General features: G+C 48.7%; 1 protein-coding gene across 1 annotated transcript in view; it reads left to right on the top strand.

The window, feature by feature from the left end:
- Positions 1-338: 338 nt before the first annotated feature.
- The window catches only part of WDR18 (WD repeat domain 18), a 92,539-nt gene continuing 72,516 nt past the window's right edge, over positions 339-20,361 (top strand). Inside the window, exons 1-3 of the mRNA XM_078671295.1 lie at positions 339-857; positions 6,234-6,344; positions 7,749-7,882. Of these exons, the coding sequence (XP_078527421.1) occupies positions 642-857; positions 6,234-6,344; positions 7,749-7,882 (461 nt within the window). The 5' untranslated portion in view covers positions 339-641. The remainder of the gene's footprint in view (positions 858-6,233; positions 6,345-7,748; positions 7,883-20,361) is intronic.

Below are 20,361 nucleotides of genomic sequence, written 5' to 3'. Positions count from 1 at the left end.
AACAGACTTTTCTCATATTTGTTTCATCGTGTACATGCTAAATATTTTCGTGGCTCGGCTCGTGCACGGGCTGTTCGAGCCGAGCCAGGTCTCTGGCTCGCTAGCATTTGTGCACAGCCTGTAATGGCCGCTGTGTGTCTCATCTCGATGCTCTCAGTTGTACGCTCTAGCCTCCACGGCTCTCTGGTCCTCCAGCACTACACTCTAGCCATAGCGCTGTCTTGATGGTACAGTCTGGGCTGCAACCCGCCCTCTCGCTGGTTGTAGTAGTACTAGACTCCTCCTCCTGACTGTTCCCTCTGGTACACTCTAGCCTCCTCTCCACGCCTTCTCGCTGGTTCCAGTGCTACACTCTAGCCTCCTCTCGCTGGTTCCAGTGCTACACTCTAGCCTCCTCTCGCTGGTTCCGGTGCTACACTCTAGCCTCCTCTCGCTGGTTCCGGTGCTACACTCTAGCCTCTTCCCCCGTCCTCTCACTGGTTCCGTGCGTACAGTCTATCCCCCGTCCTCTCGTTGGCCCCGGTGCTGTGCCTCTCTCCCGGTGGTCTCGTGCCTCCTCCCCCGTGTGTTTCCGGTGCCCCCGTCCCCCGTGTGTTTCCGGTGCCCCCCCTCCCCCGTGTGTTTCCGGTTCTCCGGTCGCCATGCCGGCGCCGCCGGGCCCGGAGCTGGCCCTCTCGTCGGACGCCGGGCTCCCGCTCTCGGCCTGCGCGGCCTGGGAGCTGCAGTCGGGCTCGGCGCTCGGCTCCTTCCGCGGGGCGGGCTCGGGGCCCCGGGCCCTGGCGCTGCTGGGCGGGGAGCACCTGCTGGGGGCGCAGCCGGGCAAGAGCTGCGTCAACGTCTGGGAGCTGCGACGCCCGGTGAGACCCCCACACCCAGCCCCCGCCAGCCCCCTCCACCCCCCCAGCCCCCTCCCCCCCCCGGGAAGAGAGAGGGGGGTGACAGATCTGACCCCGGGGGGATTGAGGGGCGTCCGGGGCTGTCCTGAAGGGTAGAGGAGTCTGGGTGCCCGTGGATGGAGGTGTCTGGGGTACTCGAGGCAGTGGTGACTGGGATCCCCAGGGCAGGTGATATGTGATGTACTGGGGATAGATTTATGGATAGATATATATATACACCGAAGGTGTCAGAGCGCTTTACATAAGAACCAGTTGCGATAAATAAGGACTAAGGATTACATGCGTTACTTTACAAACAGAAAAAAATGTGCAAATGTACAAGATGTAAAGTCACACAGGGAAGAGATACGAATGGATATACTCTAAGAGTCACATCGGAATGGTAGATATACAAAGGTCTACTGCATATACTAGTGATTAGAGTTATCTCTATATACATAGGGAAGGGATACGAATGGATATACTCTAAGAGTCACATAGGAATGGTAGAGAGTACAAAGGTCTCCCGCATATACTCGTGAATAGAATTATCTCTATATACATAGGGAAGGGATACGGATAGATATACTCTGAGTCACATAGGAATGGTAGAGTACAAAGGTCTACTGCATATACTAGTGATTAGAGTTATCTCTATATACATAGGGAAGGGATACACATGGATATACTCTGAGTCACATAGGAATGGTAGAGCGTACAAAGGTCTACTGCATATACTAGTGATTAGAGTTATCTCTATATACATAGGGAAGGGATATGAATGGATATACTCTAAGAGTCACATAGGAATGGTAGAGCGTACAAAGGTCTACTGCATATACTAGTGGTTAGAGTTATTTCTATATACATAGGGAAGGGATACACATGGATATACTCTGAGTCACATAGGAATGGTAGAGCGTACAAAGGTCTACTGCATATACTAGTGATTAGAGTTATCTCTATATACATAGGGAAGGGATACGGATAGATATACTCTGAGTCACATAGGAATGGTAGAGCGTACAAAGGTCTACCGCATATACTAGTGATTAGAGTTATCTCTATATACATAGGGAAGGGATACAAATGGATATACTCTAACCCCCACATGCATCAACCTATTTAGGAAGTGCAAACGGTGCGAATCGGTAAATTCGGCCGTTTGCACTTCCTAAATACGTTTTTGGGATGCATGAAACAATTCGCTATTTTTTGCATTAATTAAAAATGCAAATGCAATTAAGGAATCGCATTGGTGCGATTCCTTAAATGCAATGCATCAATTTGTAAAAAAATAGCGAATTTTGAAATTGGAAGTGCAAATTAACACGAGGTTGACCCTCGTGTTAACTTGCGAAATTTTTAAAAAAAGCAAAAAAAAATGCATTTTTTAAACTTGCATGTTACAGACACACATGTCCTTAGGACATGTGTGTGTGAAACAAGCACTTGAAAATACATTTCAGGGGTTCAGGGGGGGTCATTTGGACCCCCTCTGCACCCTTGCAATGCATCAAAAATTGTGAGTGCAAAAAAAAAAAAGCAAAACGGCATTGATTCCTATGGGCCTCTAGGCCCATAGGAATCAATGTAATGCCATTCCTTAATTGCGATTCGCAATTAAGGAATCGCAATTTCCGAAAATTAAGAAATCCTAAAAACTTTTAGGATTTCTTGATGCATAGGATTTTGCATTTCCTAAATAGCGATTCCTTAATTTTCGCTATTTAAGAAATGCAAAATCCTAGATTGATGCATGTGGGGGTTAGAGTCACATAGGAATGGTAGAGTACAAAGGTCTACTGCATATACTAGTGCTTAGAGTTATCTCTATATACATAGGGAAGGGATATGAATGGATATACTCTAAGAGTCACATAGGAATGGTAGAGTACAAAGGTCTACTGCATATACTAGTGATTAGAGTTATCTCTATATACATAGGGAAGGGATACACATGGATATACTCTGAGTCACATAGGAATGGTAGAGCGTACAAAGGTCTACTGCATATACTAGTGATTAGAGTTATCTCTATATACATAGGGAAGGGATATGAATGGATATACTCTAAGAGTCACATAGGAATGGTAGAGCGTACAAAGGTCTACTGCATATACTAGTGGTTAGAGTTATTTCTATATACATAGGGAAGGGATACACATGGATATACTCTGAGTCACATAGGAATGGTAGAGCGTACAAAGGTCTACTGCATATACTAGTGATTAGAGTTATCTCTATATACATAGGGAAGGGATACGGATAGATATACTCTGAGTCACATAGGAATGGTAGAGCGTACAAAGGTCTACCGCATATACTAGTGATTAGAGTTATCTCTATATACATAGGGAAGGGATACAAATGGATATACTCTAACCCCCACATGCATCAACCTATTTAGGAAGTGCAAACGGTGCGAATCGGTAAATTCGGCCGTTTGCACTTCCTAAATACGTTTTTGGGATGCATGAAACAATTCGCTATTTTTTGCATTAATTAAAAATGCAAATGCAATTAAGGAATCGCATTGGTGCGATTCCTTAAATGCAATGCATCAATTTGTAAAAAAATAGCGAATTTTGAAATTGGAAGTGCAAATTAACACGAGGTTGACCCTCGTGTTAACTTGCGAAATTTTTAAAAAAAGCAAAAAAAAATGCATTTTTTAAACTTGCATGTTACAGACACACATGTCCTTAGGACATGTGTGTGTGAAACAAGCACTTGAAAATACATTTCAGGGGTTCAGGGGGGGTCATTTGGACCCCCTCTGCACCCTTGCAATGCATCAAAAATTGTGAGTGCAAAAAAAAAAAAGCAAAACGGCATTGATTCCTATGGGCCTCTAGGCCCATAGGAATCAATGTAATGCCATTCCTTAATTGCGATTCGCAATTAAGGAATCGCAATTTCCGAAAATTAAGAAATCCTAAAAACTTTTAGGATTTCTTGATGCATAGGATTTTGCATTTCCTAAATAGCGATTCCTTAATTTTCGCTATTTAAGAAATGCAAAATCCTAGATTGATGCATGTGGGGGTTAGAGTCACATAGGAATGGTAGAGTACAAAGGTCTACTGCATATACTAGTGCTTAGAGTTATCTCTATATACATAGGGAAGGGATATGAATGGATATACTCTAAGAGTCACATAGGAATGGTAGAGTACAAAGGTCTACTGCATATACTAGTGATTAGAGTTATCTCTATATACATAGGGAAGGGATACACATGGATATACTCTGAGTCACATAGGAATGGTAGAGCGTACAAAGGTCTACTGCATATACTAGTGATTAGAGTTATCTCTATATACATAGGGAAGGGATATGAATGGATATACTCTAAGAGTCACATAGGAATGGTAGAGCGTACAAAGGTCTACTGCATATACTAGTGGTTAGAGTTATTTCTATATACATATATATACAAATAGTATATTTTCTCAGGATTCCATTTTACCAGCAATTCGGCTTGGACAAATATATATCACATATTTACAGAGTGTCGATGTACTAGTGGCTGGAGAGGTTTAGGGGTACATCGGGCACGTGGTCTGTGCTGGAGGGTAGATGTGTGGGGTACGCAGGGCAGGTGGTATGTGAGGTACTAGAAATAGAAATGTCAGGTACAGGTGTATGGGAGGGCATTTTTATTTAAAGTTTTATCTAGCCCTGGCTAGACCCGGAGGTATCCGAGCACTTTACATGGGATCCGCAGCTTACAGGTCACGAAAGATAATCAGTTATAGTTGCAAGTATAGGCTGAGGAGAAAAGCATGAGATTACACGAATACAATAAATTATTAGGGCATAGCCAAAACCAAGAGTCGTGTCAAATGGGGGAGAAAAAAAAAGGGGAGGATTGCAGATAGTGTTAGGAACGCTGGAGGGGTTCAAGTACTCAAGGGGGAGTAAAGCATAGAAAGCAGTCTAAGGCAAACAGATAAAACCGTGAGAAACAATGTCCGATGTCCATCTGGGTAGATTGCGGCAGAGGGAGTGAACCATAGCCAGACTCCTCTATAGCTGCATGGGACAGCTCCACTGGGCAATGGCCAAGAGTACTAAGGCTCCGCGGTAAAGGCTAAATAGTTTCTGAGCAAAGCATTCAAAGAGAAAGACAAATGAAGCTGTATAACCGTGAGAACAAATGTCCAATGACCAGCTGGTTAGGTGACAGTCATGGGGGTGTAACCAAACTCCTCTATAGCGGCATAGGACAGTTCCACCGGGCAACAACCAAGGGTTGTTGCGTTCTGCGGTAGGTACAAATAGTTTCTGTTGCCGCCCATGGGGCAGCGTCATGGATCCATAGAAGGCAATCACCCAGGTGTTGCTAGGAAAACACTATCCTCCAGCTCGCCCCGTGGGAGGAGAGGTGAAAGAGCCATTGTGGTCACTCTTGGGGAAGTTCCTGTAGCTCCGGAGAACAAATGCTGGGTCCTTCGCCCACACGGGTAGAAAGAGTGCTTGTGTGGAAGGCCCACTCCTGGTGGCCATTTTAGGGTCAGGCATTCCTAGCATGATTATGTTTTCCAGATAGGGACGCATTGTCCACTGACAACCTATATCATTCTGTGGAGGATCCCTGGCTAGATGCCCCATAAAGTTCAGGCTCATGGCCGAGGTGGGATGGTGTGTCCTCAGAGTCCACCATGTTGTAGTCAGGCAATGGTTGATGTGTCTGGGGTACACAGGACAGATGGTAAGTCAGGTACTAGGAATAGAGGTTTCAGGTACTGGTGGCTGCAGGTGTCTGGTACACAGGACAGGTGATCTGCTGTATATTGGAGGGTAGATGTGTCTGGGGTACACAGTACAGGTGGTATTGTGAGTTACTAGGACTAGAGGTGTTGGGTACTGTTGGCTGCAGGGGTCTGTGGTACACAGGATAGGTGATCTATGGTGTATTGGAGGGTAGATGTGTTTGGGGTACACAAGACAGGTGGTATGTGAGGTACTAGGAATAGAGGTGTCAGGTACTGGTGGATGCAGGTGTCTGTGGTACACCAGATGGACGGGTGGTGCAAAGGGTACTCATGGCAGTAGTGGCTGGGATACTGAGGGCAGCTGGTATGGGATGGCAGTGGGTGGCCTGTAGGGAAGAGGATGAGACACTGGGGTGAGATGGTGTGTGTAGGAACGATGATGCATTGTCCGAGGAGATGGTGCCCCCTGGCACGGTAGGGATTGTGCTGGGATATGGTGTGTGGTGGGGTCGGGTCGCAGTGGTGGTAGGTGGTGTACGACTACTCCATGAAACTATTGCCTGGGCTTTCGCTGCAGCCATTGTGGTGGGTTGGGGACACCCCTGCAGCAGCAGTGACCTTGTCCTTGTGTCCACAGGAGCAGCTGCAGCAGAAGATTGTGTGCCCAGGGCCCGTGCACTGCCTGGCAGCTGCACCCAATGGCCTCTACCTGGCAGCAGGCATGGCTGAAAGCATCTACTTGTGGGAGGTAAGGAGGCGCCTGGCCGGAGGTGGTCGCCCTGGAGCACCAGCGGCCATTGGGGGGGATGTTTCACAGCAGGTGGAGGGTGCTAGGTCTAGGTGGAAGGGTGATAGGCAAAGTGTTCGTGTACCCTTCTGCAGTGAGTGCCCGTGGCATGTGAGTAAGGCCTGCTTAAGGCTTTGTTATAATGGAACATTTGTGTTGAAAATACCAACTGGCGAAGCATGGACTATTGACCACCCCCACACCAATCAAGAGAGAAAACGAAAACACTTTTCTCACTACCACCCATAAACTTAAACATTGTAAACCTGTTCCAAGATCATTCTACTTCATTTCACACTTCCTCACTCCAACTGTTGTAAAGTGAAACACACTTTCTTCTAAGGACAACCAAGCGGTGCCCATCATATTTGCTGGATGTGAGGGATGCTCTCCTCAGGTCCAGACAAAAAGGATGCCTGAATAGGGTATGTGCAGTGAGGCTTTTAGACTTGACTGGTGCTCTACTAAATTACACAAGGAAGAAATAATATACCCCAGACCAATTCACAAAGGCCTGCAGTGTGCTGAGCTGGGTGCGGCTGAGTTTAGGAGAGGGACGGAGAACCTGCAGTGTGCTGAGTTGAGCCTGGCTGAGATTGGCAGAGGGGCGGAGACCCTGCAGTGTGCAGTGCTGATCCCTGCTGAGATTGACTGAGGGACAGAGATGCTGCACTGTGCTGAGTTGTGTACGGCTGAGTTTAGCAGGGGGGTACAAAAGAGGGTGGTGATGGACGGAGCATCCAAACCAATCAAACACACACCCAGTCAACAGATCTGGGTTTAATCCATCACCGTTCTTTAGCCCACTCTGCCACCCCAGTTCAGACATGGCCATATGCAAATCAGTCTGACCCTGTGCCTCAAGGGAACAGTCCAGCCCGAACTGCCATGCCTTCCCTGGACTGGAAACAAGCTACCTAGGACCGGTTTCTGGCATTCCAGCCGTCTTCAGTTTTGCAGGGGGACACAGATCCTGCAGTGCGCTGAGCATGACTGGGATTGGCCCAACGATAGTCTCCAATGTTGTGATGTCAATAGGTATGAAGATTGGTGACTTCCTGAGCTGTCATGGTGCAGCACACTTAAAGCATGGAGCTGGTGGGCCAGGCCATCAACACAGATGTTTTCCTGTCTCCATATTGCTGTTTTCGCTAATTCAAATTCCAGCGCCTATGTCAGTTTGGAATGACAGGACCCCTGCTGGCGCATCTGGCTTCCTGAGTACTATAGCATCTCGGTTTGGGTTCGCGTGTTGACATATATGGGTGAGATATTTCTGTGCTATCCTTCCTCAGTCCTTCAGCACCTATCTCTGGACCTGCAGCAGGGTCCTATTCATGTGTATTCTTCTTTCTTTCCATGTAGGTCTCTTCTGGGGCGCTCCTGGCCATTCTGAGCAGACACTACCAGGACCTCACTTGCCTCTGTTTCACTGATGACAGCAGCCACTTCTTGTCTGGGGCCAAAGACAGCCTGGCACTAGTCTGGAGCCTCTACAGGTAAATGAGCAAAGACCTTAATGTTTGGGAGTTGTGGGATGGGCTAGGCTATTTTGCACTCGGTGAAAGAAGAGGAAAGTCATTCTAAAGGTTCATGTGGCGCCATCAGTTGGTGCATTAGGTGAAGATGTGCTTGTTGCTTGCCCACTTGGGTCATTCTGGACTTTGAGTGGTAGGAGGCCCTCTGACTAGATACCATTCACAAAATACTGTCAGCATGTGGGCCCTCCGACTAGATACCATCCAAGAGCGACTGTCTGCCAGCAGCTAGTCTGATTAGATACACTCCAAGAGCAACTGTCTGCCAGCAGCTAGTCTGATTAGATACACTCCAAGAGCGACTGTCTGCCAGCAGCTAGTCCGATTAGATACACTCCAAGAGCGACTGTCTGCCAGCAGCTAGTCTGATTAGATACAATCTAAGAGCGACTGTCTGCCAGCAGCTAGTCTGATTAGATACACTCCAAGAGCAACTGTCTGCCAGCAGCTAGTCTGATTAGATACACTCCAAGAGCGACTGTCTGCCAGCAGCTAGTCCGATTAGATACACTCCAAGAGCGACTGTCTGCCAGCAGCTAGTCTGATTAGATACAATCTAAGAGCGACTGTCTGCCAGCAGCTAGTCTGAGTAGATACACTCCAAGAGCAACTGTCTGCCAGCAGCTAGTCTGATTAGATACACTCCAAGAGCAACTGTCTGCCAGCAGCTAGTCTGATTAGATACACTCCAAGAGCGACTGTCTGCCAGCAGCTAGTCTGATTAGATACACTCCAAGAGCGACTGTCTGCCAGCAGCTAGTCTGATTAGATACACTCCAAGAGCGACTGTCTGCCAGCAGCTAGTCCGATTAGATACACTCCAAGAGCGACTGTCTGCCAGCAGCTAGTCTGATTAGATACACTCCAAGAGCGACTGTCTGCCAGCAGCTAGTCCGATTAGATACACTCCAAGAGCGACTGTCTGCCAGCAGCTAGTCCGATTAGATACACTCCAAGAGCAACTGTCTGCCAGCAGCAAGTCTGATTAGATACACTCCAAGAGCGACTGCCTGCCAGCAGCTAGTCCGATTAGATACACTCCGAGAGCGACTGTCTGCCAGCAGCTAGTCTGATTAGATACAATCTAAGAGCGACTGTCTTCCAGCTGCTAGTCTGATTAGATACCCTCCAAGAGCGACTGTATGCCAGCAGCTAGTCTGATTAGATACTCCAAGAGCAACTGTCTGCCAGCAGCTAGTCTGATTAGATACAATCTAAGAGCAACTGTCTGCCAGCAGCTAGTCTGATTAGATACCATCCAAGAGCAACTGTCTGCCAGCAGCTAGTCTGATTAGATACACTCCAAGAGTGACTGTCTGCCAGCAGCTAGTCTGATTAGATACACTCCAAGAGCAACTGTCTGCCAGCAGCTAGTCTGATTAGATACAATCTAAGAGCGACTGTCTGCCAGCAGCTAGTCTGATTAGATACAATCTAAGAGCAACTGTCTGCCAGCAGCTAGTCTGATTAGATACAATCTGAGAGCGACTGTCTGCCAGCAGCTAGTCTGATTAGATACACTCCAAGAGCACCTGTCTGCCAGCAGCTAGTCTGATTAGATACACTCCAAGAGTGACTGTCTGCCAGCAGCTAGTCTGATTAGATACAATCTAAGAGCGACTGTCTGCCAGCAGCTAGTCTGATTAGATACCATCCAAGAGCAACTGTCTGCCAGCAGCTAGTCCGATTAGATACACTCCGAGAGCGACTGTCTGCCAGCAGCTAGTCTGATTAGATACAATCTAAGAGCGACTGTCTGCCAGCTGCTAGTCTGATTAGATACCCTCCAAGAGCGACTGTCTGCCACCAGCTAGTCTGATTAGATACTCCAAGAGCAACTGTCTGCCAGCAGCTAGTCTGATTAGATACACTCCAAGAGCGACTGTCTGCCAGCAGCTAGTCTGATTAGATACCATCCAAGAGCAACTGTCTGCCAGCAGCTAGTCTGATTAGATACCATCTAAGAGTGACTGTCTGCCAGCAGCTAGTCTGATTAGATACAATCTAAGAGCGACTGTCTGCCAGCTGCTAGTCTGATTAGATACCCTCCAAGAGCGACTGTCTGCCACCAGCTAGTCTGATTAGATACTCCAAGAGCAACTGTCTGCCAGCAGCTAGTCTGATTGGATACACTCCAAGAGCGACTGTCTGCCAGCAGCTAGTCTGATTAGATACCATCCAAGAGCAACTGTCTGCCAGCAGCTAGTCTGATTAGATACCATCTAAGAGTGACTGTCTGCCAGCAGCTAGTCTGATTAGATACAATCTAAGAGCGACTGTCTGCCAGCAGCTAGTCTGATTAGATACCATCCAAGAGCAACTGTCTGCCAGCAGCTAGTCAAGATTAGATGCACTCCAAGAGTGACTGTCTGCCAGCAGCTAGTCTGATTAGATACAATCTAAGAGCGACTGTCTGCCAGCAGCTAGTCTGATTAGATACCATCTAAGAGTGACTGTCTGCCAGCTGCTAGTCTGATTAGATACCCTCCAAGAGCGACTGTCTGCCACCAGCTAGTCTGATTAGATACTCCAAGAGCAACTGTCTGCCAGCAGCTAGTCTGATTAGATACACTCCAAGAGCGACTGTCTGCCAGCAGCTAGTCTGATTAGATACCATCCAAGAGCAACTGTCTGCCAGCAGCTAGTCTGATTAGATACCATCTAAGAGTGACTGTCTGCCAGCAGCTAGTCTGATTAGATACAATCTAAGAGCGACTGTCTGCCAGCAGCTAGTCTGATTAGATACCATCCAAGAGCAACTGTCTGCCAGCAGCTAGTCTGATTAGATGCACTCCAAGAGTGACTGTCTGCCAGCAGCTAGTCTGATTAGATACAATCTAAGAGCGATTGTCTGCCAGCAGCTAGTCTGATTAGATACCATCCAAGAGCAACTGTCTGCCAGCAGCTAGTCTGATTAGATACACTCCAAGAGTGACTGTCTGCCAGCAGCTAGTCTGATTAGATACAATCTAAGAGCGACTGTCTGCCAGCAGCTAGTCTGATTAGATACCATCCAAGAGCAACTGTCTGCCAGCAGCTAGTCTGATTAGATACACTCCAAGAGCAACTGTCTGCCAGCAGCTAGTCTGATTAGATACCATCCAAGAGCAACTGTCTGCCAGCAGCTAGTCTGATTAGATACACTCCAAGAGCGACTGTCTGCCAGCAGCTAGTCTGATTAGATACACTCCAAGAGCGACTGTCTGCCAGCAGCTAGTCTGATTAGATACACTCCAAGAGCGACTGTCTGCCAGCAGCTAGTCTGATTAGATACACTCCAAGAGCAACTGTCTGCCAGCAGCTAGTCTGATTAGATACCATCTAAGAGTGACTGTCTGCCAGCAGCTAGTCTGATTAGATACAATCTAAGAGCGACTGTCTGCCAGCAGCTAGTCTGATTAGATACCATCCAAGAGCAACTGTCTGCCAGCAGCTAGTCTGATTAGATGCACTCCAAGAGTGACTGTCTGCCAGTAGCTAGTCTGATTAGATACAATCTAAGAGCGACTGTCTGCCAGCAGCTAGTCTGATTAGATACCATCCAAGAGCAACTGTCTGCCAGCAGCTAGTCTGATTAGATACACTCCAAGAGTGACTGTCTGCCAGCAGCTAGTCTGATTAGATACCATCCAAGAGCAACTGTCTGCCAGCAGCTAGTCTGATTAGATACACTCCAAGAGCAACTGTCTGCCAGCAGCTAGTCTGATTAGATACCATCCAAGAGCAACTGTCTGCCAGCAGCTAGTCTGATTAGATACACTCCAAGAGCGACTGTCTGCCAGCAGCTAGTCTGATTAGATACACTCCAAGAGCGACTGTCTGCCAGCAGCTAGTCTGATTAGATACACTCCAAGAGCAACTGTCTGCCAGCAGCTAGTCTGATTAGATACCATCTAAGAGTGACTGTCTGCCAGCAGCTAGTCTGATTAGATACACTCCAAGAGCAACTGTCTGCCAGCAGCTAGTCTGATTAGATACCATCTAAGAGTGACTGTCTGCCAGCAGCTAGTCTGATTAGATACACTCCAAGAGCAACTGTCTGCCAGCAGCTAGTCTGATTAGATACAATCTAAGAGCGACTGTCTGCCAGCAGCTAGTCTGATTAGATACCATCCAAGAGCAACTGTCTGCCAGCAGCTAGTCTGATTAGATACCCTCCAAGAGCGACTGTCTGCCAGCAGTCCGTCTGACTAGATACATTCCTGAAATTCGAGTTTACTACTTCCACTCTCAATGCTAGAGCTGAGAACTGCCTCCCAAGACCTTACTCCTCAGGCATCATGAGCAGCTGCTTCATCCGAGGCCAGGCCTCGGCTGGGCCACACCCTCTGCACTGAGTGCACTTCAAGGCCACTGTCCGTGGCCTTTGATATGGTCCACCATAGGTTATTGGTGGACCGTCTAAGGGCCTGCGGGATTCAGGGTAAAGCACTTAAGATCTTACAGGCTTTTCTTTCCAACAGGAGTCAGGTGGTGGCTCTGGGCGATCTAGAGTCTGATCCGTTTGTGCTCCCTTGTGGGGTTCCTCAGGGCTCATCCCTGAGTCCGACTCTTTTTAACGTTTGTTTCCACCATGGCACCTGTCATTCGGCTTCAACTTAACATCATATGCAGAGGACACGCAGATTGTGGTGTCGCTGCTACCAGGGTGAGAGGAAGGCATGGCCGACAGGTTTAAAGACTGCATGCGCGCAGTCAGCAGCTGGATGGCAGGGAACTGCCTAAAGCTGAATTCATCAAAGACCGAAGTTCTCCTGTTTGGGGCTAGAGAGAATTTCTGGTCCCCTAGATGGTGGCCGGAAGAAATGGGTGACCCCCCCCCCCCCCCCCCCTCCCCTCCCCCCAAGCTGCTAAGGTTAAGAACCTTGGGATCCTGATGGACGATACACTGTCCTTCAGGCCTCAAGTAAATGCGCTGTCTTCAGCCACCCACTATGTCCTGAAAACAGTACGCAAAGTTTTGCCCTTTCTCCCAGATGAGCACAGGAAGACAGTGGTGACGGGTTTGATTATGTCCCGGCTGGATTACTGCAACAGCTTGCTGCTCAATGCTCAACAGGGGCTGCTTAATAGACTACAAATCCTGCAAAATGCAGCAGCCTGCCTGATCACAGGTACACCTAAATGTGCCTCTGTTGCCTAGGATCTGGTTAAACTACACTGGCTACCGGTACGCAAAAGAATAGCATTCAAAGCTCTCTGTGTAGTTTTTAAGGCGCTCAAAGGAGTTGGCCCTCACTGCATGACCCAGCTCTTTCAGTGGTACAAACCAGCGAGATCACTTAGGTCAGCCTATCAGGGGCTGATTGTGGTTCCAAGAGTTAAAAGAGCTCGATGGGGGGTGGTGAGACGTTTTGCCCTGGGAGCAGCTAAGGCCTGGAACGCTCTGCCAGTGGCCCTCAGACAGGCACCGGATTTGATGTCCTTTCGGAGGGCCCTGAAAACTTGGCTTTTTAGAAGTTTCAGGTCTTGCTTTGGGAGTGGTCAATCAGCACCAGGACACCGGCTGGTAACAGTGCGCTTTAGAAATGTAAAAAATAAATAAATAAAGAGTTGCAATAACGCCGAGCTCTGGAACCGACCCCCGCACTCCCCTCCTGGGCTCAGTTCAAGCCATGATCCCTCCGGCCTGAACAGCTTTCTCGCCACAGCCCTCGAGGTTTCTTGTGCTTTAGGAGTTGTTACTCTGGTTGCCTCTTGTGCCCAGTGGTTGCTGCAGACTCGCCTGCTTTGGACCTGGAGTGGTCAGGCTTGTGTGATCACTACAGTTCACCCCTTGGCACTGCTACCAGAGTCTTGTGCGATGTGTCCAGCTCCTCGTCAGTAAATGCACTCTAATTTATTCCAGACATTACGTTTTTTTTAATTTTACAAATGCTCCCTCTTCGTAGCCGAATTCCAACTAAGAGCGTGTTGAAGGACCCCAGTTAGAGATGGGAGTGGGGCCTGGTAACAGGTGCAAACGTAAGGTACACGTGTTAACAAGCTTGTAGGAAGGTAGATCCCTGACTATGGTTGCCCCCAACTTTTTGCCTGGTGTTTTGCTGGTTTTCTGACTTAGTTGACCTGGGACCCTGCTATTCAGGGCCCCAGGCCTACTGCTCTCTCTGTAAAATGGATTCCATGTACCTTAGGTACATATCTAATTGGATACTGAGTCACCTTATCAGTCCCTGTAAAGTGTACCTTAGGTACCCAGGGCATAGGTGTACCCAGGGCCTACCAGGGGCTGCAGCATGTATTATGCCACCCCTGGCTGGCCATCCAAATCTGACACAACTGGCTGCACGACAGCTGGGGCAAGGTGGTGTAATCACCCTTTGCTTTAGATATAGTATACCTATATCTAACCCTAAAAATGGACACACAGATCTCCTATCAGTCACTCCTATGGCAGGCCTTGACAATCCTGAAGGCAGAGTGCTTGGAATCGTGTGAGATAGTGCTCTGGCATGAGCTGAGCCTGTCTGCGGCTTTCGGGAACCATCCCTTAGCCGTTTCCATGATATCGCATACCATATACTCTTAAGTGCATTATAATCCTCGCGGTTATATGCCAACTCTGGTATCGCTTTATCAAAACATGTCGAGTAAGGTGTCATACGAATTGGAATACTAACCCCTCGCCAATTCTGGCGACGGGGTTAGCATTCCACCCTTCTAGAGGGACACGACATGTATGTAGCCTGTAACCCCGGTTAAAGTCAGACATAGCCTTAGCTCCACAAGATGGATGCTGCCACCGAGACACAAGTCTGCCCTCCTGCTGCTGGGAGTCCTCCCAGCACAGGAGGCAAGGACAAAGGGTTTCCTGCCAGGGGCGGTGCCAGCACCGTCCCAGACAGGGTTTTGTGTATTCTAGGTAGGCAGGGCTTTAGAGGAAGGTGACTGCAAGTGGCACCCTGGTGCTCACTATGCATAGGCCGGCTGGAACCAGTTCCAGGGGCACTCCAGCCCCTGATCTGGGGAAAGCCTGCCAAAGGAGAGGGGTGTAACCACCCCCCTCCTGGTCCCACCCATAGGGCAGGACCTAGTCGCGTGCCAGCCCCCTTTTTCAGGATAAAGGTAGGAACTGGCCCCCTTCCAAATCAGATCATCTTTGAATCCTGAAACTACTTTCCACGAAAGGAACTCAAGACTTCTTCCCAAGATTCTCCCTTGTGACTAAGGAGTAGTCACCCTGCAGCAGCAGGCACCAACCAAGCATCGCGGTTTGTTGCCAGTCTCTCCTTCGGATCAAGACTGCTCCAGCACGACGAGAACCGGCTTCCCTGGCACCTCTGACCTCAACCTACATCATCAGCCCAGCTGTGATCCGTGGGTGCGACGAGACCTCGAGGGACCGGCCATCTTCAGAACTGCACGACGCTTGTCCAGCACGACTCCCGAGTGACCCTCGACTGAGTGCTTTGGGGTAAGAGAAGCCCCGACCCTGAGCAGCTCCAGCACCGAAGTTCAGCCCCCCTGCATCCACGAGATCTGCGTGGGGCCCTTCTGCTCTTTGCTGCTCACCGCGTTGTCCAGGTCGCTTGCCCGTTGGCTAGTGGCCCTCTCACGACGCTCCACGACGACAACTACTGCTGGTCTGGTTGCTCCAAACTAGCCCTTGCTCCCCTCCAACCGAGGAGCACCCTGGACCCTCCTGGTCCCCTCAAGACGCCATTTTAGGTCCACCGCGTGGGCCTTGCATTTGCCAAGACTTGTTGCCCAATCCTGGGTCCAGCGACGTCGACAGCAGAGACCTTCGTGGGACAGCTCGCACCTCCATCCTGGTCGCCGACAACGCCTCCTGGTCCGAGAGACTGCAGAGCCCAGCAGCGCCCACTCACCTGGTCGAGGTAACTTCGCCCGGTGCCACTCTGGTGCCCATCTAATCACTGGCTAGTGATTCAGAACTTGGTCCCCTCTGCTTTCAGGTCTTCCTCTTCCCTGATCCAGGCTTGGATCACCACTAACTTTTCTTCACTGGCCGCCTGCCAGCAACTTCCACTTCAGGCTCCTGGTTCGTCAACGAGGGTTTCCGACGTGACTTCAACCCTATGCAGCCGCAGCCCCTGGGCTAGGTAAACCGAGTACTCCGGTGCTCCAGCATAGTCCAACACTCCTAGTGTTCGGATCCACTCTTGTTTTCGACCCACCTAGTCGGGTTCGCCCGAGAACAGTAACTTTGCAACTGCTAGCCTCCATAGACTTTTTCCCGCCTTACGCGTGAGAGTTCCCACTCTGCACACGACGTCCACAGGCCTCCTGCATCTAATCCCAGTGTTTAGAATTGTAGGCCTAGCGATTCCAAAGTCTATGAGAATAGTTACTTACCTGCTAGTAGTTCGCATTCCACTTTTGTAATATATGGTTTTTCGTGCCCCTAGGGCATTTGTGTAAATTGTGCGACTTAAAGTATTTTCTCAAGAGTTTTGTTATGTGCTTAGCTCCCTGACTCATAAAGAGTTCAGGGTAGTCTTGTTATAAATAAATATCTGTTTATTTTCATAACAACTTGTGTGGTGTCCTTTCACTTGGTGTTCAAGGGGTAATGTGATGGTAAAACAGCTGGCTTAACACGCCCTCTAGAGTCTTAGCCTTAGACTGCTCGTATCCATGCTACTAGGATAGCTGGTCTATAAGGTTGACTTACAACCAATCATCAATACGGGTCGTTTGGACTGATACAGAGTGCTCACTAGAATAGTGAACATTATATATCAGGCCAACTTCTCACAAAGCTGACCCACACTACTTGGACGTTACACTACTTTTCAACTACTGAACCCATTATTAAAAGGCGGAGCATTTCCTTGACTCGCACATTGCCAAACCGATTGGAGGAAACTCATAAAGCAGGACAGGACACGCATGCCTGGCAGCGTGGCACAGACTCTCAAAGCCAGTGGCTTCTGTGCCCACCACATCCCAGTTGGGCATACACAGTAATAGCAGTTAATGAGACTTGATGCAGAAACTAGGAGCAAAGGTGCAGGAAACAGAAGCGTGGGTTCACCTGCTGGCTGCAGAGGTCTGCCATGTGTGCCGCGAAGCCCTGTCCGAGGAGATGAGAGCTGGCTGCTCCCTGTGGGGTCTTTTTGCATCGGGGTCAGCCCAGGGCAGCGCTCCACACAGGCACAAGTTCCTTGTGCACCCCTCCCTGCCATCTGCTCTCCTCGCTGTTGTTCTGCTCCTTGCTTCGCTTCCTCCCTTTCTGAGAACAGTTAGCCCCCCTCCCATATAAAGGCACATCTGTTCCCCACGCGAGGCGCTGCCTCTTCCGTGCTCCTAACACAGTCTGTTTCGCATGATCGCCATAGATATTGCCTGTCCCTTCTTTGTCTAAACTTCCCGAGCGCACTCCTCCTCGGCACAGGTGTTTAATGCTTTCCTCTCCTCTTCATTACACGCTCTGATGCCGCTGCACCCATGCGTGAATGCCACTCCAGACTTTCTGGATGTGCAGAACTTCATAAAAGAGCATCTTTTCCCTGGCTTCGCTTTTTAGGTCTGCTTCAGAGGCCTCTTCAGCGGTCTCCTCGCCAGCCTCCCGTGATAAAAATTCATACATCTGGTCCTGGGTCAACCCTCTGCTCTCATTGGCTGCCCTGTAATGCCAATCATGGCGTGTTCCCGCTAGCAGCTGCACATCTGTCTAAAAAAGGAATTTCAGTGTTGGGACTTTACTTGCTAATGCTTTTTCTTTTTCTCATGCTTATGTATTTAAACTGTTTAACTGTGCAGTTTTCAAAGTTAGGACGTGCTTTGCATCAATGGGAACCTTATGTTCCAGGCATGGGAGCTGTAGATTACATGCTTTGCATACTCTTGCCATCTAGTGTTGGGTCCGGATGTTTCCATATTGTTTTTTCTTCTAAGTTTTTCCAGTCACGAGGTAGGTGACTCCTACTTTCGGTGATAGTGCACATAGGCATAGACTCCATTGTTTGATTGTTCTGTTTTTTTCCCTTCGGGTTTGAATGTGAATTGCTGTGCTCCGGTTCGACACCGTCTCTTGAGTTCCCCTCGGTGCACAATCCACTTACCCTCAACAGTATTGTTTTTGATCGCTCATTTCACATTTCTCAGCGTATCGTATTTAATACAAATACTCTTTTCGATCAGGTAACTCGTGGCAGACTGTTGGGCCTACCCACGTCGCTCCGCCTTGCAGTTGATGGAACAGACTCCATTCAAATTCTCTCATTGGTGCCACGCCAAGTTCCTGCGCACCGTCTTACACGAAGTGTGCAACTTGTGCTCATCGAGTGTAAACTTTTCCTCTCGAAGAAAACACTGCGACCGTCGGGCTCAACTTCTCATGCAGAGCCAGCACACCGATTCCATTCCAGACTTCTTTGGAGAATATTCCGAACAAGACACCAGCAATTCCATAGGGGCAAGGAAGAACAAGAGGAGCATATCTCCGTTCCTGAGTTCGTCTCCGATGTGGGCGAAGACGTTCTGCAAGGTCGGCTTATCGTGAGTGCCGATGCTCCCTTGTCCCAAAGTCCAACTCGGCCCAAGAAAAAGGCTCTGGTCCTCCCTCTGCCTTCGGGCAATGGTCGGCACTGAGAACATGTTTCCAACGCCCGCCTTGTGGCTCAGCACCGAAACTCATACCAAAGCCTTCCAGCCCGCGATCTAGTCGTCAACACTCTGTCTCCGAGCCGAACCTTCGGGGTTGAAACCAAAACTCATCTCAGTGTTACCTCCTTGGATGCCGAAACAGTCTTTGGATTTAAAATCCTCGGCACCCAAGACACCGGCATTGATAACTTCTGCGCCGAAACAAAGATTCTCCGATGCCATCGAAGGAGCTCCATTTCGATGTCCCGCCTTCAAACCTGAAACAAAAAACTGTACATAAACCCAAAAACTGGACCTATTGCGAAAAAATGACCACTTAAATGCAAATCTGAGTTAGATGAAGCCTATCCCATTCATTTAGAGAGGAAAAATATTGGTACTAACCCTTCCCCTCTCTCTGAAACACACTTGTTAATTACTGCCACTAATACACCACCACCATATGCACCTAATGATCAGGATGACGGGAATGGGGACAATGATCCTGCACCTGCAGACCCCTGGAAGGATTCTCCCACAGATAACTATCTTGATCTTTACCCTAATAAACCTTCTCCACTAGATGACAACCTAGGCTATATAGAACTATTAAGCAGAGCTGCTGATTATCATGGGGTTCAATAACACAAAGAATCCCTAGAGAAGGATTTCCTTTTCAAAACCCCTAGTAGTTCCCAAAGATCCCCTCATACATTCCCCATGCTCAAGGGTATGCATAGACATGTGGGTAACATGTTTAAGGATCCTGTTCAGGCACGTATTCTCACCCCCACGGTAGACAAAAAGTATAAATCTGCACCATCAGATCCAGTTTATATCAAGGGCCAGTTACCCTTAGATACTTTAGGGGTTTCTAATGCCCGTAAACGGGCCAATTCTCAAACATCCGGGAATGCTCCACCTCCAGACAAAGAGTCTACGTTGATAGATGCCTCTGGCAAAAGCGATTCAGAAAAGGGGGTGGTGATGAACAGAGTGTCTGAATTAAGCAGACCACTCTTACCCAGTCCAAAGATCAGGGCTTGATCCATCACCGTTATTTAGCTCACTGCCCCATCCCAGCTCAGAACCTGGCTATATGCAAATTAGTCTGTCCCTGGCCCAGTGCATCATGGGAACAGGGCAGACCAAACTACCAAGCCAATTCTTCACCAGAAAGGAGACAAGCTTCCGGGGACCGGTTTCCGGCATTTCAGACGTCGTCGGCCCGGCTTGCTTGAATCCTGATGGAGCAGTGAGCAAGGCACTCATGTCTGAGTATACCCTGCCACACCTATAGTGGCCAAAAACGATTCAGAAAAGGGGGTGGTGATGAACAGAGTGTCTGAATTAAGCAGACCACTCTTACCCAGTCCAAAGATCAGGGCTTGCAGTGAGCTAAAAAACGGTGATGGATCAAGCCCTGATCTTTGGACTGGGTAAGAGTGGTCTGCTTAATTCAGACACTCTGTTCATCACCACCCCCTTTTCTGAATCATTTTGTCCACCATAAGCGTGGAAGGGTATACTCAGATGTGAGTCCCTTGCTCATTGCACCATCAGGATTCAAGCAAGCCGGGCCGACGACGGCTGAAATGCCAGAAACCGGTCCCCGGAAGCTTGTTTCCTTCCCAGTATAAGAATTGGCTTGGTAGTTTGGTTTGCCCTGTTCCCATCATGCACTGGGACAGGGACAGACTAATTTGCATATAGCCAGGTTCTGAGCTGGGATGGTGCAGTGAGCTAAAAAACGGTGATGGATCAAGCCCTGATCTTTGGACTGGGTAAGAGTGGTCTGCTTAATTCAGACACTCTGTTCATCACCACCCCCTTTTCTGGCAAAAGAGCAGCCTCCCAAGCTGCAAATTTCTGGCGCGTTTCTAACACCC

The sequence above is a fragment of the Lissotriton helveticus genome, chromosome 12 (genome assembly GCF_964261635.1).
Source record: "Lissotriton helveticus chromosome 12, aLisHel1.1, whole genome shotgun sequence".
Taxonomy (NCBI): Eukaryota; Metazoa; Chordata; class Amphibia; order Caudata; family Salamandridae; genus Lissotriton; species Lissotriton helveticus.
This window is presented reverse-complemented; position numbering and strand designations above follow the sequence as displayed.